The following is an 18,624-nucleotide window of genomic DNA, read 5'->3' as shown; positions in this document are numbered from 1 at the left end:
ATGAACCCAGCTTGACTCAGGCCACTCATTTTGTTATTTGCATCGCTGGGGGGCATACAGTAATATGCTTCTCCTACCTAGACTGATGTCCATATTAAAAGATGACTTTTGCTTTCATTACAGGTCAGTTGGAGGTCATATGGTTTAGTTTTTTAATCTTTTACTAACTGCCACATCACAATACTGTACGTGCTCACATAAAAGTCCAACACTTACAAAACAAATATTTGATAAGATGTCCAAATTTCTAATTATAAATCAGATTTTTTACATCCTTAAATAATTTTTACCAGCATAAATGAATATTATCAAAATTTCAGTGAAATGCCCCTATTTCTTGAAGGTAATCAGATACATCTGTTTAAAACTTGCAGTTACTTAATACAGTGGCTCCCAGCCTGGGGTTAGGGTCACACAATAAACCTGAGGGGTCGTAATACTATCAACATGATAGCATAGCGGGAAAAAAAAACATTTATACTACACAAATATTACATTTTTCAGTCCAATCTATTTTTTCCTGTTCTCTTACCCTTTCAGCCCTCTAAAATGGTAAAATAAAAGTAAAGCAACTATTTCATAGACTTAGTCACAATACATAGACATATTCAACTAGTGATTATGGGTAATTGCTTGCATATAGGTGAGTCACAAGACAAAAAAAGTTTGGAAAGCACTGACTTAAGGGATGAATTCTTTCAAAATTTTATAATCCATCATGAAATGCAAACAAATTCAAGTTATGAGGAGTATTTTCAGTATTTACCCCCCTCTCCCCTTCCAGCACGCTCATATCCATATTTTGATATGAAGCCTGAATATTATATAATTATTTGGCAGTTTCCACAGTTTATAGTTGTAAATTCTATAAATGTGATGTTACTGTTGCATTTTCATCACTCAGTGGCAAGGGCGCAGGAAGTGGGAGTGCCCCTGCTTTTTCTGTATTGTTTAACTGCAAGGGCAATTTAAAAATATATATTATTAATGTGAATAATATATATTATTAATGTGAAGGAATATACTAGTACTATATACTGTAGTAGGTTAGGACTGTGTGGTGCATGTTCCACAATTTCCAAATGTTCCACATTTTGGTATTAAAAATGTGTGTGTGTGTGTTTGTTTTTTTTCCAATTAACACTTGAAATGATGAAGGCACTTGCAAATGACAGGGTAATGGAAAATGTACTTTGGGGTTTCATATGACTTATTTAAGATGCTCTGCTACTCAGCATGTGACAGCAGCACGTCGCTCAGGATAGGGGGATGATCATTCTTTCCGGTTCCCACATATCTTTGAAACATTCACCCCCAGCCACGCTCTCTCCTTTGATTGAGGCAGAAAATGAGCATGATTGCCTTGCTATTATTGAGACAAACACTAATACCTGATTCTCATCTGATTCTCTAGACTGATGGTTCAGCATGTAGACCATCTGATAACAAACACCTCGCTGGCTATGCTGTAGTGAATGACTGTGATAGAAGCTCAAGCATCACCTAATGGTACTTCAGCAGGAGCAGCTGAACAATCCTGTGATCTTGTGGCACGTGGAAATGCATTTCTGATTCTGCAGCCAAACAAGTTGATATTTCTTCTTCCCCCTACGTCAATATACCTCCTCACAACCCGCGAAATCTGATATTCATGGCATGTCTTTCCTCGTCTATCCTCCATGTGCTGGTACATGTTGCTCATGGGCCCACACATATAGAACAAGGGGGGATAAAAGGGGATAACGCAATGGTTTGGGCACAATATAACAATAAAACTTGCTTGAAATAAATATAGGTAAATGAATAACTCCATAATAAGTCTCCATATACTGTAGCAGATAGTCCTTTAAAGGAATAAAACTTTTACTTCTTCCAAAGATGATTGAAGCATGACCATTTGGAGGGAATAAACTTCGCAGGGAATAAACAGTGACAGCCTTTGTGGCAAAAATAGCTCAGAGTCTTGTAACAGTGCTAGAGTTTCAGTGTGCTTTAAACTGATGCAATTGTGCCTGTGATGCTATGCAAGTAAAGTGTGACAATATTGTAAAGAGATCTTACTCTCGTTCCTCTTTGTCAGATTGATGTTGCAAAATTGCCACGACAATCTGAGTTTGTTTCTGGGATCCTAACTTGTACTGTCCTCTGTCTTCCTTCTACTCAAATTGATCTGTGCACAGGTGGTGAGGGTTCAAAAAATCACCCAAGATCCAGAAGTCAACCTCCCCTGAGAACGGCTTGTAATTGACTCCCGGGGTGAGAGGACACTGCTTGTGGGATCGTGGGGGGAGGCGGTGTGATACGGCATTCCCATCGGAAGAGGATACAATATTGAAGACCACAAAAGTTACTGTAAGGTAAAGATAAATAGAAACAAAGGAAAAATAAATGAAATGATGAATAACTTCAATGAATGTTATGTCTAATGGAGACTACCTTTAACAACCCGCAAAACCACTCTGTTTTGGACTGATGAATAACTGACAGAGTATGTTAAGTAAGTGACTAACTGAACTAATAATAACAGAAATGTTGAGAAAGCTGATGATTTGATGTTTTTTTTGATGAGATTGGTGATTTTCTATTAATCAAATCTCTGGACAAAGTGTCTCTGCCTCTTAGGTGGAAAGAACCATTCCAGGTGCTGCTGACAACAGCATCAGCAGTAAACGGCAGGTAGAGAGCCACGCTGGTCCATGCCAGCTATTGCTAGCAGGGGCTAGAACCAGAAGAGGGATGTGCATATAACACAACAGACCAGAGTTGAGTAGTTACACCCGGCCAACCCCAGGCCTGCGTGAACTCCACCATCCCCAAATTAAATTGTACCGAATTCTAAGAAGACATTGTGTGGAAGGAGGGCTGCTGTTTCAATAGCGCTCACAGCCAGGGATGATGAAACTTACATCAACGCTGCTGCAGACTATTTACCAGTGGTGCATGAGACTTGTGACAGATAAGTTTCTGTGTCCATTCACAGGAGAGTTTCAGATTTGTAGTGGAAGTGGAATACTGAGGGGTCAATACACATTGAAAGATTGTTATCTGTCATACATGGAAACTAGTCATCAAGACAGAACAGGGGTCACACTAATTAGCCACACATTTTAATACAGAGGTGCAGCAAGCATAGACTTGTGTCTCCATAGTTATGAGTCCAGAGGATTGCATGTTACAGGAAATAACCTAGAACAAACTATTCAAAGTAGAAAGTGGGAAATAATTGCAGTCAAGGTGGCGTATACTGTCTGGACCAATCACCCAGGATTGTTACTCACAGAATTATCAAACTGGGCAACAGGGCAGGGAGACCAGCTACACCAGACAGCTACACTCTTTACTCTGGAGAAAACTAATTTGAAACTAGGGTGATATGGAGAGGCTACACAGGACCCAACTGGGCTGTAGCCCCGGAACCACTTTATGAGCACTATTTTTAATCACCAAGCTGATAGTGCCACCAATTTTGTGGTTCTTAGACAAACCCCAGGAGCCAGAAAATAGTGTGCACCTGGAGAGTACCACTACTGCTATTCATGCCACTCAGCAGATGGTAAGCATTGGTGATAATAGTTTTGAGTTGATGTATGATGAGTTCCACTGTGTGATATCTTTGATGAAATGATGAATAAAAATGAAAATGGTTAAATATCATGACATGTTGAAGGAAAAAGCTAATAGACAGATGGTGATTTATAAGTGAATCCTTACATATGTCAGCGTCCATACAAAGTCTTAAAAGTTTGGAAATTGCTTAATTTTCACCATAATATTTTCAAGGTTAGGACTATGCTTGAATTTGAATATACTCCCTGGAAAATGCTTGATTTTCAACATAATGTGGTGTTTCATCTACACAATCACAAAAAAAAAAAAAACTATTAATGTTTGAAACGAAACGATCTCTTGCTCTGGAAATTAGCAAACATTAAACAATCATGATCAAAACTACAATCAAATATGAACAGCAGGTAAAAATGAACAAGGTGACAATATACATTGATTTCTCTGTGTATAAAGGGATTCCGTAAACTATTTTTTTGCAGTTGCATTTATAGTAATAATTTAGATGAGATGATAAAGGCCTCAAGAGGCTGGGAAGTTTTGGTTTAGGTACCTTGAAAGTGCTTGAATTTTATCCTTGCGAAGCTGCACAAACCCTGGTATGTGAACTAAGAGGCAGACATCATACTCTAGCTTCAGAACAGAATTTTGAATTTTGACGTATGTATTTTCTTTTGATTTGTTAATGATTTATTATGTTATGTTAGGCTTCCTTGCTAATGCAATGATCATTTAGTTAATAAAAAATCTACTAAACTTCTAGTAGTCCTAGGAATGCATATTCTTTGTTTTTATTTTTTTGGCCTTTACTATATATTCAATTCAATCATGTATTTGAATATATTTTCAACTCATATGCATAATAAGTGATTGATTGTTGTTTCTTGATACATATTTCAGATTATCACTACATGTTCCAATCATTAGAATCATTAAGTATTTTGAATCTTATATGCTATGTAAACATTTTTCCATATGGTTATTTTGATTGATCATTCACTGCCACATATTTGATTTATGTAAATTATTTTAGTTTTAATTGGCTATTCTCAGTGTCAGGTAATGGATTGAATTGAGATGTTTAATATTATTTCTATGGTGTTTTATTAAGACTCATTTTCTTCTGTTCTGATTTAGTGATTAAGAAAGATCTTTATGTCTCTAATTAGATGAGTATATATATATATATATATATATATATATATATATATATACACATTATATTCTTCTATTCAAATATGAATTCTAAGACTCAGCAGATAGAGAGAGCAGCAGCTGTCTGACCTCTGGGTCTGGTCGACTTCTTCTCATGGCTGTTGTTATGAGAACACTGGTGCTTAAGTAAAACAATCTTATAGCAATGTCCCTATGTTATGATTCAGCCTGGCTGTCTGTCTCCTGAACAAATCTTATAACCACTAGTTCACAATTCTTCCTTCAGATTTTGAGATAACATTCATGCACCTGAGTTGTACCCCAGAGTATCCTTGATTGATCTAGTTTGTGTTTGTCAATAAATTCTTTTGCTTGAAGATATCCAAATCTCCTGGTGGTTCTGAATTATCAAGCTCAAGGTTTCCATAACAATTAAAATATTTATTATACTGGGATATTTTGGGTTTAGTGTAAGACTATTGGCAGAGAAGGTGGAGATTTTATTTTTATGTTCGATTTACTTATTTTCTAAATGTGTATCAACCAATCAAATTTGTCTTTGCTGATTGCCATCAACGCACCCACAGAAGGACGTATTTCTGTTACAGTACACACACAACACACACATGTAGCTATGAATTCCAAAATGTCACAAAAGAGAATTTTTGTATTTTTTCAAAAGCTCTACCAAAGTGAAACTTTCAAGGATGAGTGTTGATGATTCAGCTTCAGCCACTTCAGTGTCCATCCCTGATAACACCAGCAGCAGCCCCAGCCCCGACAATGAGCTTAGTCCTATCCAGCTGGCTAACACTTGCCCTTCAGTTAAACTCACAGCAGTGGAAATGGGTTCATTATGTGAAAGAGACGGATAAAGCCTTGTGGTTCCTAGGATCTCCAAAAGTTGAATGGGAGGCAGAGCCTTCAACTATCAGGCTCCCCTCCTGTGGAACCATCTTCCAGATTGAGTCCAGGAGGCAGACACCCTCTCTACATTTAAGAGTAGGCTTAATTTTTCCTTTTTGATAAAGCTTATAGTTAGGGCCAGCCAGGTTTGCCTTGGACCAGCTCCTTGTTGCTGCTATAGGCCTAGACTGCTGGGGGACTTCCCATGATGCACTGGGCTCCTCTCTCCTCCTCTCCCTCTCCATCTGTACACATTCATGTACCATTAATGCATGTTACTAACTTGGCATCTCTCCCATAGTTTTGTGCTTTCTCATCTCACAGGAGACCTTCAGCTGCAGACCGCCTGCTGTCCCCGTAGTCTAGCTTGACACCCACCACTGCTGCTATTATTATTAGTCAATTATGCCCACTGCTACAGCTATTATCATTAGTCATATTTCTATTATTATTATTGTTGTTATTGTGCTTCTCTCCTCCTCTCCCTCTTTCCCTCTCAACCCAACCGGTCAAGGCAGATGGCCACCCACCTACCTGGTTCTGCTAGAGGTTTCTTCCCGTAAATGGTGGAGTTTTTCCTTGCTCCTGTCGCCAAGTGCTTGCTCAGGGGGGAATAATAGGTCTCTGTAAAGAGTGCGGTCTAGACCTGCTCTATGTGAAAAGTGCCCTGAGATAACTTCTGCTGTCATTTGGCGCTATATAAATAAAATTGGCGTGACTTCACTTGACTTCTCATGTTGCTCTGCTGTAGCAAAAAAGCTAATTAATGAGGACTGGACAAGAGCTAATGCTGCATTTGTGAAAGGAGGCTTTTCAAATTGGTGAAGGGCTGTGGAAAAATTTAGAGAGCATGAAAAATCCTGTTTTTATCTTGAGGCTCTAAACAAGATTGCCGCATTAAGGAGCACACTAATCAATGTTATGCTGTCAGATATGGTGGCAAAAGAACAAAATACTGCTAAGATGGTTCTGGAGCTTTCAGGTCAATCAGATTTTTAGCCTGTGAAGGGCTACCTCTGAATGGCCAGTGTCATTGTGACGGATGGTTATGGCAACTTATGCTTGAGCACACATATTTACTACCTGTAACTCACAAATGGCTGTTCAGGAGAGACAATTGTATGTCAGATACAGTGCAGAGTGAAATACTTGAATGCTTTGCACATGCTATTCAGCACAAGATAGTTGCCGGGGCATCTGACTCTCATTACTATGGGCTGACGACTGATGGAACAATGGACATTGGGTCGTCAGAGCAGTTCTCTTGTCATTTGCACTATGAGGATCCAAACCTTTCCCAGCAGAGTGTATTTTTAGGATTTCATAATGCACCTGACACAATATCACAAACCCTCTTTCACTGCATCAAGGACATCTTTTTGCATCTGAACCTTCTTTTGGAAAAACTACCAGGTTACTGTTTCGATGGTGATGGTAACATGTCTGGTCACTTCTCTGGGGTACAAGTGCGACTTAAGGAGATTTGCTTTTCTGGTTCATTATTTGTACACTGCTGCAACCATGCTCTGGATCTGGTAGCATAGGATGTGCATCTTGTAGTGGATGTACTCAACTTTGTGCAGAGCTCCAAACTCATCAGAGAGTCAGCAAAGCGCAAAAACTTGTACCAGTCTTTTTTTGGTGATGAGGATGTCATAGTGCAACATTCTTGGAAGTTGTGTCCAACAAGGTGGTGTGTGAGGTCAAAAGCAATATCAAGGATATGCCATGTCTATGGCTCACATTTGGATCAGCAGGATCAAGGTGTTTGTGGTGAGATAATTGCAAAAATAGCAGGGCTTTACAAGCAAACTATGAAGGGGAGAGCTGTCTGACTTCTCTGTTGAGAGGCAGTCTTTGGGCCTTGAGAGGCCATGGAAAGAAGTCTGCAGAGTGCACAAGCAAGTTTCTGGTGTGCTCGAGTGCATTCATATGTTCAAAGAATGCATACACACACTAATAGAAGAGAGAGCTGTGGATGACATTTTGGCTAAAACAAAGGCATGTGCATCAGCAAACAATCTAAAGTTGCCGCTGGACTCTAGCAGGATGAGCAGGACACCGTCTCATTTTCGCAGCACAATAGCGGTGGAGGATGTTGTGTCAGAAAAGGGTGAATCACTGTGACAACATGAATTTTATGAAGCACTTGATCTAGTGAGATTTGAAATTGAGCAGAGGTTCAGCACATAGATATTTTGGATGATATTAATATTCAGGACCTCATGAGGGAGTCCACCTTTGGAGTGCCAAAGTCTTCATAAAGTAAGATGCTGTTTTATCGCATCTATGACACTGTGTGTCCATGTTATTTACTCCTGCCGCCATGCAGTATGTTTGTATAATATTTAGTCTCTCTGGTTGTGATTTGTGACAGAATCTTCAAGTCTTTAATGACATCTTATCTCACTCCTCTCCCATGTCTAATTTCTGTGGTGCTCTGAAGTTAACAATGTTTACCGAGTAGTTTAAATACTGTTTTTCTATATCTGCTCTTCGAAACATTTGCCACTGCCTATTAATTCAGCAGTAGTAAGAGTTAAAGTTACTGTACTCATGCATGTATTGTTAAAGCAGTTTTTGATAACTGAGTTAGAGATGATTTATTTTGATTTGAACATTGCGTAAGCCTATATCACAGGTATACCAAACAGGGTTTCACAACTTTCATGTCTATTGGTGTGCATTGTGCAATCATATAATCGTTTTGGCTTTCTGCCCTGTATGAGGTTATTTGGCTAAATTCATTAGATATAAATTATCCTGTCTGTTTAGTTCAGTGGGGTACAAGTACAGCATATAGTATGACATTGTGCTACACACTGTATGTATGCCACTGACCTTCAGCATCCCCTACTCAAAATGCTTTCCAGCCTCCCTGCTCAGTGGGTGTTAACAAACTTTACTTCCCGCTCACAGGCACGCGTGGATGCTCACGCAGAGAACGTGACCTCTGTTAAATGTGTGTATCTTTGCTGAATGTGGAGAAAAAAAAAAGCATGAAAAGACTGTGTGAGTTTATAAATGCAACATGATGCTGGGAACAGGAGACAAAGACAGGCTGAATGGCAGACAGGTGTTATGTGAAATTACAGGCTCCCTTCCCTCTGTGTGGTTGTGGATTTTACTGCTCTTTCACTTCTCTCTGGCCTCACCTCTCTCAACATCCATCTGTAATCCTCTCATTTTTTTCCTGCCCACTCCTCCGCCACTTTCTCTCTCAGCCCACCTTCTCGCGCTGTGTGTGCTATGTGCGCGTGTGTTAAAGGGATGATCTTTTGATGCCCTCGCAGTGTATGAGTACTTTCTCTCTCTCTACTTTCAGCGGTTGGCCATTGTGTTTGCAGCCGTCATAGTGCTCTCCCACTCACTCCATCAGAAACCAGGCCTGTGTAGGGGCCTAAATGAATATTGATTCTCCCTCCAGTGCTGAATACTGCTGGGGAAAAAAAAAAGGATGAGTGTGTTGTACGCAATGAACAGAATGGGCCTGATGGGGGGGAGAAAAAGAGGATGACGATTAGGATGATGGTGATCATGATGACGATAATGATAATGGTGATGATAATGACTGTGTCAGTGATCAGAAAGCATGATGGGAGCTATCAGTTGATGCATGTATGTGCATGTTGCTTGTATGACGGCGCTGCACTGTACATGTAACCGCAGTGTTAATGCTGAAATGCGTGTTTGACACAACAATCAATGACAAATACTAGCATAAAGTGAAGAAACACTGGACACCGTTGTTAAAAATTAGGCTCAGTCTTTATTGTCAGAAATGAAAATGCATTAATGGTTTTTAGAGGTTTTCCAAAAACTTACAAATAGCTGAAGGGTTGTCAAAAACTGAAATATATCCTTATCAATTCCTTTTACTATTACACATAAAACATCTATAAGATCTGTTCTTAAATGTGTCAAAATATTGGTTCATAACTAATAATATACTAATTACTACAAAGGATGGAAGGAAAAATATTATTAGAACAAAGAGAGAAATTAATAAACCTTTGTGTCATAGGACACATGAGCAAACCTCTAACATCAAAAAAACAAAGCTTAAAGTAATACTAAACAAAAATTTCATGGAGAAAATAACAATCCAAAATGCATTTGCAAGAAAACCATTGAATACATATTTTCCTTTTTGATAAGCCATTAAACTCTCAGCATATTGAATGCATTTTAAAAAAACAAAAATATTTCAGGAGGAAATATATTCATTTCCTAAAGTTGCATGGCATTAATCAAGTGGTTAATGTAGTCTTGGTGGTTGTGAGGATTGCAAATTAACTCACTTAGCACCAGAACCTCTTTCCTTCACTGTCCCACTAAACAAACAATGTCTAACCTGAGTTCAGCATAGCCCAAGAGAGGAAAAAAAAGACAGAAATGATGAGAAGAAAATAATTCAAACTGTAAAATGAAACAAGAAAAGCGAAGAGGAAGACTCCTAGAAATGGATTTCCTGGCAAACATTCTGTCTTTTGGGAAAATCAGAAATGAAATGACAAATGTACCTCTTTCAGTTCATTTCTCTCTCCTCTACCCTTCCAGGACTATATTATGAGGTGCCCCATCCAAGTAGACCACCATCTCTTCTCCAGCCTGCTGCTCTGCCTGCTGCACCTCTCCGTCACCTGCCCCTGCCTCTCCATATACACCTCCCTCCACCTGTAAGGTGCAGTTGTCCAGCTCCGTCACAATGTAGTGAGTGCCCTCATCATTGACAATGACCTGAGTTAGCCCTTCCTTCATCATCTGAGACGCTGCGAGCTGCAGCACTTCCTGCATCTCCTCCTGACCGGCCTCCTGGATGACCCGCACCTCCTCCTGCTCCTGTTTCACCTCAGGCTGCACAGCCTCGGCCATCTCTGGGGTCAAGACCTCATGAACGACAGCTGCCTCTCCATGCATTTCCTCCTGATGGCCCATTTCGCTGACAGCGCTGAGCAGAGCGTCCAAAGCCGTGGATGATTCTGACACAATGTGACTTTGTCCTGCAGCTCCGACTGCTACCCCTCCTCTAGCCACAGCACGCAGCTCTTCTCTGGCCTCCCCTGACTCCAGCACCACGTACTGGGTGCTGCCTCCGGCCAGGTGGGCCCCTGCGGATGCCACTTCCCTGCCTGAGGCTATAACTTGTCCGTCTTCGGTGATGTGGAGCACCTCCGCCACCTGGCCAGCCATGGCCAGTGTCTGCAGGGTGGCAGCAGCTGACTCCTCCAGGGCCTGGTCAATGGTCACCTCTTCATCGCCGTAGCCCTGGATGATGATGACCTGCTGGACAGACTCATCATGGCCAGGTGCATCCGAAGAGCTCTTCTTGCGCACAGGGGATTCCACAGATTCTGATTCCACAAAAGTTGCCCCCTGGCCCTTCAGACGACATTCGAAAGACTTGGACACAATACCTGGAGAGCACAAGAACACATTTCACATTAGATTTAATTTTTGGTATAATGCTGATACTTTAATTACAAGCAATTTGAGTGAAATAGAAACAAGCTTCAATTCCTACTCTGCTAAAACTTAACCAAAACCGGGCAGACAGGTGAAGACCTTTAGTGCACTTGCACTCTTCCTGTGGTCACTGCATGTATTCTAACAACAAAGGGGGAAAGATCATGAGAACTAAAATGAAAGATAGAAGAGATTTCTTGGAGTCCAAGCACATATTATGAAAGGAAAACTAGTTAGTGGCAAGATGGCCAGGATCACATCCAAAAGCACAAAAATAAGCATTGCAATTACTGTCCATACCACACATGGCCATGTAATGTTCTTGGTAACTACAGTTGTTGCTATGTTCATGCATCCATCATTCTGAGAAAAAGCAAAAAAAAGCTTTAAAGAAAGCTAAGTTAAAATAAAAGGTGATGTAACACTTCACATATTTGTGTCACTTAATGCATGAAAGAAGACAGAATACGGTGATATTAGGCTGGCTGAAGAGTGTGGTGAGATACAGCTGGTGCTAATTGAGCCACAGTGTGCCCTCTCAGATCACAGGTTGCCATGGCGTTTCCAAGGTGACAGGAACAGTGTTAGAAATGCCATTGTTTAAACAGTGCCTGGCTCAGACACTTGTAGGCTAATCTATGCAGAAAAATGTGAATTTGAGACAGTGAAGAGGGGACTGTGTTCACACCTGAGCCTCTGAGTTTATTGTACAAATACTGAAAACACACATATTATTGTCATGGGAAAAGCATATTGACCCTCATTTGCAATGTTTTAGTTAAAACTGACGGTTTGCATTTGAAAGTTTGCAGACACTTAAAGCTTTGAAACCCTTTAAAAATTCAGAAAACTCTCTTCAAAATCCAAACTTTGCAGGAAAAGAAAACATTCCTCATTTTTTGAGCTTGGTTCCGGAAAAGTTGACATTTTGGAGGTATGAGGTTTACCCCCAAGGGTAGCGATGAGATCACATAGATCCCCCAGTACATAGAGGAACAAACTCATCAATCATTGATATTCCTATCTCCCCCTGACATTTAATGTCCTGCACTCACAAGGTTGACAATGTGATCAGAAAGTCAGAGTTGTGCTGCAAACGGTCTCTGACCCAACTGTGCCCTGTCCTCCTCCACTGTAAACAGGCACGGTGATGTGTTAGCTTTAAGTTTCACTCTTACAGGACAAATAGGCAGTGACCAGTAGTCCTTTGGTGAGAGCAAGTTCGTTAATCCTGCATAGATACACTCAGAATGGACTATCGCTATATTTTACAAGAGAAACAATTAACTCTTGTTAATTGTAGATGCTGGTTTTAAGAAACACACCTATATGGTTGTTAATGGCAGAGTTAAACCTATCTCCCAGCTTCAGCTCAGAACACAGTTTTAAAGCTTTAAAGATATTAATAAACCAAGAAAATGCAGTGTTTTGGGCCTTTTCTGGCAACACATGCATCCACTGACACTTCCTGTCAGTTCAAGACTTTAAAGAACTACTTTTATTTTTGTTTCATTGATCAATTCGCCCTACATCTGATTCCAAGACTGGGAGGAAATTGCTTATCTGTCTACCATATATAAATCTGTCCTTTGCCCATGTTCACACTATAACATACAGTATGATAAATCACCAGAAACTGGCATTATTTTAAAAGTGAGAAGATGAGAACTTGTTGTAGCTCTAACACTGGATGGTTGTGATACAAACACACACACACACACACCCACACACACACACACACACACACACACACACACACACACACACACACACACACACCTTGCTATACCTGCCAGGTTTATTTTGGGGAATAGTTAAAAAAGAAAGAACAATGGACAAAAGGAAGCCGTTTCAAGATCTTTTTTTCACAAAGACTTGTTTGATGCAGAAAATGAGAAAAGTTAACATTTTTTTGGTGCTGTTGAGTCATAATGGACTTAACTATTAATAGAGAATTTACAAATCTGCATGTCACAGAACAAAAACAGATAGCGGGACAATCAAGCGAGATTGTAGTACTTAAGTGTGGATAGACAGAGAGATTAACAGAGGCCTCGGCTGTTGTCACTATGAATAACATCACTCAGAAGATTTTTCTCGGTGTGTTTTCATACCTGGTTAGTTTAGAATACTTTCTACAAACTCTGGAACTGTTTGAACTGCATGAGCGAGAACACAGAAATCAGATCAGGGCCTTGTTTAGAGAGGGTTCTCTTAAGATTTGTTTGGAATGATAACAGGACAACATTTTGTACTATGGTTTAAATACATTGTGATCAATTATACTTCTTTATGCCTATTGATTTTTTGCATGTGAGCATACTACTCATTTTGTTAGCCTGTCTCTTCTCTCAGGTTATGACTCTCTATGTCTCTATGCTGTGTGTCTACTGTGTAAAGTATCTCTATCTATAGGTAGTGTAAGATAACAATGTGCATTTGTTTAAAGGCAAACTAGCAAAGAATTCGTTGTGACACCACAGTCCACAGGCAACAAGTCTGTGTAGTAAATATCAGTTCAGACTGCTATTTGTATCTCAAGTGACAAGCACAGTAGTTAGTGTGTGGAGGGAGTCAGCACTGTCGAAGACAGCCAGAGGAAGTTGGCATTTTGAGCAGCAGAGGTTACCTATTTACACAGAGCTACAGGGCCAATGCTAACTGCCTACGCCAAAACGCTGCGAGCTGAGAGGTCGGCTGGAGAGGACAATAACTCAATGGCTGTGCAGTTTCTGCTGCATTACCATAAAACCTGTTTATATGGCTGTGTGTGTTTTCAAGAGAGAGAGGGGACATTTGTGTGTGTACCCCTGACTGTATGTATATGTTCAGCTCGGTAACGCTCAGTTTTTTTAGTTTAAATATGTGTTAATCCATGTATGTTTGTGTGTATCTCTCAATTCGCATGTTGCATGTATGCATGTGTTAGTATGTGGGTGGAATGTTAGGCTTTGGTGGTGTGTGTCTGTGCAATAAGTGCTCCTATATGTACAGTATTTGTATGTATATGTAAGTCCCTGTATGTGCTTGCAAGCTTGCTTATGTGAATGTGTGCTGTGCCATGGGGGTGGTAAAGCTATGCGTTGCTAGTGTGTGTCACATTAGCCATGGGGTGCTGTCGGCGGGTCCCAGCGGCGGCCCGCTGAGGTTTATGGAGTGTCACTCAGTCGCCGCAGCCGTGAATCAAGTTAATGTTGCAGATCCCATCTCTTCAGTTGTCCTGCGCTCCCGGTGGAAGAACAACATTTGAACAGCGTGATTTGGCCCCGGCGAGAGGCTGATGCCTGTTTAATATGTGTTTTGAGTGTTCTGACTGACTGATTCCTTTAACAGGAAGTAGGAGAGAGGATGATAGAGAGAGAGGCAGGCTGCTTTATTGGCTGTGATCTGAAACAAGATGGAGGCTCCCTGAGAGGAATAAAACAACAGGAGGAAGAAAAGGATACAGAGACGGGTGGTGATGTCATTTTGATTTCCAGATGACACAAACGTCTTAAGGAGAGTCTTACTGCAAAACTGAATCAGTCACTAATAATAGACTAGTGCAGGGGGGATATTAAATGTGTGTGTGTGTGGGGGGTTACTTTTTATATGAACTTTATACTAATTAACTTTACAACAGAGGACAATATACACTACACCTTCCTTATCTCATACTCTCATCTTATTTCCCTATAAAAGTTTATGTGAGAATGTGAGGGTATCACAGGGAAAGAGAAAGAGAAATGGAAAGAGGAGAGTGAGATGATTGGAAGACCCAGAGAGATATCTATGATCTATTTTGTAAACAGAAATAAAAAAAATAAGAATGTCAATAGTTTGTTGGTTCATTCTTCTTTTTTTTGGGGGGGGGGGGGGGTATTCCTGTAGTAGGTAAGGTTGGAAAAGGGCTGTGTTTAAATACATGTTTAGCAAGGTGGTGAGAGATACGAAACATCTGTACTCTGAGAAACTTCAACAGCAGAAAACAACTAAGCCTCTGTCTGGAAGGGCCTCAGACAGATGACCAACTACAAACCAAAGACCCCCAACTCTACTAATGACTTGTGCCTGGCCAACGACCTGAATGAGTTCTACTGTTGATTTGAAAGACAATGGGACAGTCCTGACACCATCCCCAGTGACTCCATCCACCAGCTCCTCCTCTCCCGATTCAGCAGGGACCCAGGCCTCCTCTAACTGCCCACCTCTGAGCCCCCCCCTCCCCTCCTCCTCCTCTACCACAACGACGACTGAGGGACTGAGACTGTTTAAGGGACAGAACCCTTGCAAAGCATCTGGACCAGACTCAGTCTCTCCCTCCACTTTTGAGCACCTTGTACTGTGTACTTCATCCTCCAGCACCTGAACTCTGCAGGAACCTACGCCAGGACCCTGTTTGTGGATTTCAGCTCCACCTTTAACACCATCACCCTGGCTCTGCTGCAGGACAAGCTCTCCCAGCTGCATGTGCCTGACTCTACCTGCAGGTGGATTACCGACTTCCTGTCTGACAGGAAACAGCACATGAAGTAGGGGAAACATGTCTCTGACTCCTGGACCATCAGCACTGGTTCCTCTCAAGGCTGTGTCCTTTCTCCACTTCTCTTCTCCCTGTATACAAACAGCTGCACGTCTAGTCATTAGTCCACCAAACCCCTGAAGTTTGTGGATGTCACCACCCTTATTGGGCTCAACTCTGGTGGGGATGACATCGCCTACAGGTCAGAGATTGACCTTCTGGTGACATGGTGTGGACAAAACAACTTTAAGCTCAACACTCTAAAGACAGTGGAGATGGTTGTGGATTTCAGGAGGAACACAGCCCCACCTGCCCTCATCACCCTGTGTGGCTCCCCAGTCCACACTGTGGAGTCCATCACTAGCCAGGACCTCAAGTGGGAGCAGAACATCATTGGCCTCACCAAAAAGGCTCAGCAGAGGATGTACTTCCCATAGCAGCTGAAGATGTTCAATCGGCCAAAGTGAATGATGGTGCACTTCTACACCACCATCACTGAGTCCATCCTCACCTATTCCATCACCATCTGGTACACTGCTGCAACTGCCAAGGACAAGGGCAGACTGCAGCGTATCATCCGCTGTGCCGAAAAGGTGATCGGCTGCAATCTGCCGTCACTCCAGGACACTGAGGCAAGCAGGAAAGATCATGGCCAACCCCTCCCACCCCAGACATAAACTTTTTGAAACGCTCCCCTCCGGCAAGAGGCTTTAAAGACCAAAACCTCATGCCACATGAACAGTTTCTTCCCATCTGCAGCTGGCCTCATCAACAAGGCCCGGGACCCCCACTGACACGGACTCTATCCCCCCTTATAGTTGCATTCTACTTTTTGCCATAAATCAGATATCAAAGTTGTTAGAAGCATAGATTTTCTTTTTCTTTATACACAAGAGCAGTGATTTGCCCTCAAAACTGATTTTCAAAATCAACTGGCCAAGAAGTGCATGTCCCCAATTATCTATCTATCAATCAATTATTATGTGCACTGCTGTGAAGAACGATGAAAGAAATAGTATAATTAAAATTGTTAAAATCACCATGCACCTATTCTCTGTATACTCTACTTGGTGTAGCCTTTCTCTGTAAATTCTGAGAAGAACAGCACTGCATGGGGGGATAATAGTGATGACAGCGAACCCTATCATAAGAAGTGTCTGATGCTGCCCAAATGGGATAACATCTAATGGATGAAATGATAGTGAAATTAAGCTAAACCTGATTTTGATGAGGACCCCACTGGAACCCCTTTAAGGACTATTAGGTGATCCCTGGATTGTAGTCTGCTAACCATTTGTGCGGTGTGACTCCGTGCCTTACAACAGTCAGTGTGCTAGGTTAGTGCGGGAGCCTCCTCGCTCAGTGTACGGTACAGATGCAATTATTGATCAGCGAATCAATGAGCTGGCCAGTGGCGGGGGCCCAGGGCCTCTAAGTGGCATTACTTCAGCTCGGAGAGGCCGCCAGGGGAGCGGTCAGACAGCACTTACCAGCAGTTAGAGAAATTAACCTTAACACTGAGACACCAGGACATACACAATCAATTACACTCGCTGTAACACAGGTCAGCTCGCTGCAAATGTAAGCTTACTTGCACATGCACATGTAATCAGGCCAGCACGCACGCACACACACTCACACACACACACACATAGTCTTGTTCTATACTGGTTCTATTCATTCTTTAATCCCTGAACCTAAATTTAACCCTCACACACACTGAAAGACAAAGAAATCAACCTGAATAGACGCAAAGCAAAGTCAATTATACTGTATCAAGCCATAACACAAGAGAGGACAAAAAAACATGCTCGCCATATCAATTACAAGGTCAGCGGCAGGACCATGAAAAAGCCAGAGCTTATAATCAATTCTTAACCACAGCACAAAACCCTTTACAATCCTTTTACCAGCCGATTACCTTCAATTATAGATATGAAGCCACTGCCTTAAAAAGAGCATGATGGAGACCCCTAAACCTGACACACATATGGCTGTTATTTGTGAGGGGATTTTTACAGACGAGGTGGGGCCATGTGTGTGTGTGTATGTGTGTGTGTGTGTGTGTGTATGTGTCACTGGTGCTGGCTTTTGAAGGTGACACTGCTAAGTAGATAAAGTGTCAGTTCTGGGTGTATCCAGGTCACCGGGGAAGGCCTGCATACAAGAGTGTGGGGTGTTTTTTGTGTGTATTTCAATGTATATGAATTTTTTATGTAATACATGTGGTGTATGTGATTGCTGCTTTTTTATTTTATTGTATCAATGTTTATGTTATATGCAGTTTTTTGTGCAGTTTTGTATTTATTTTCTTGTTGAGTTTTGTGTATTTTGGCTATAAATGCTGTGGTTTGTGGTATTTGTTTATGCAATATACCTATAAAATAAACGCTACATTAAGAAATTAATGTGTTTATGTTTAGGTATTTTATTAATTATACTGCTTGTGTGTTTTCTTAACATTTTTTTTTTTTACAAAATAGGGTATTTATAGTAATATACAATATGTCTATGTATAGTCATTTATGTGGGAAGTTAATTTCTTTACAAATAAAAACTATATGTGACCTGTATGCATTAGTACATTAATGTTTGTTTGTGTGTATACAGTACTTAGGTTTATACAAATTCATGTGCTGAATTCTTCTGTGTGCTACATACAGTATGTGTATGTGTTTATTGACTGGTATTTGTGTGTGTGTGTGTGTGTATTTCAGGATCTTCTTTGGTCGAGCTGTGTACATGATGACCTTACCTGCCTCTCTCTCCTCCCCTGTGAGGCCTCAGGCAAAGCTGCATGTGCTTCCTTTGCGTGTTTGTGTATGGACGTGTGTGTGTGTGTGTGTGTGTGTGTGTGTGTGTGTGCGTGTGTGTGTGTGTGTGCGCACCTGCATGTGTGTGTGTGCGCACAAACTAGCAGGTCAGCTGAGGTCCGGCTAGTGATGGCTCTACTTTGTCTGGTAGGGACAGCCGCTACTGTCACCTTTACAAACGCCATGAATCAACGCCAGGGAGGACAGGCCGGCCGACCA

The 18,624-nt window shown here is 41.3% G+C and overlaps 1 protein-coding gene across 3 annotated transcripts in view; it reads right to left on the bottom strand.

The window, feature by feature from the left end:
- Positions 1–9,390: 9,390 nt before the first annotated feature.
- Positions 9,391–18,624, bottom strand: part of znf407 (zinc finger protein 407) — a 146,876-nt gene continuing 137,642 nt past the window's right edge. For all 3 annotated transcript variants that reach the window (XM_042424123.1, XM_042424125.1, XM_042424124.1), the window contains exon 10: positions 9,391–11,042. In XM_042424123.1, the coding sequence (XP_042280057.1) occupies positions 10,174–11,042 (869 nt within the window). In that variant the 3' untranslated portion in view covers positions 9,391–10,173. The remainder of the gene's footprint in view (positions 11,043–18,624) is intronic.

This window comes from Thunnus maccoyii, chromosome 10 (genome assembly GCF_910596095.1).
Source record: "Thunnus maccoyii chromosome 10, fThuMac1.1, whole genome shotgun sequence".
NCBI classification, from domain to species: domain Eukaryota; kingdom Metazoa; phylum Chordata; class Actinopteri; order Scombriformes; family Scombridae; genus Thunnus; species Thunnus maccoyii.
Note: the sequence above shows the minus strand (reverse complement) of the source record. Positions and strands in the feature narration are given on the sequence as shown.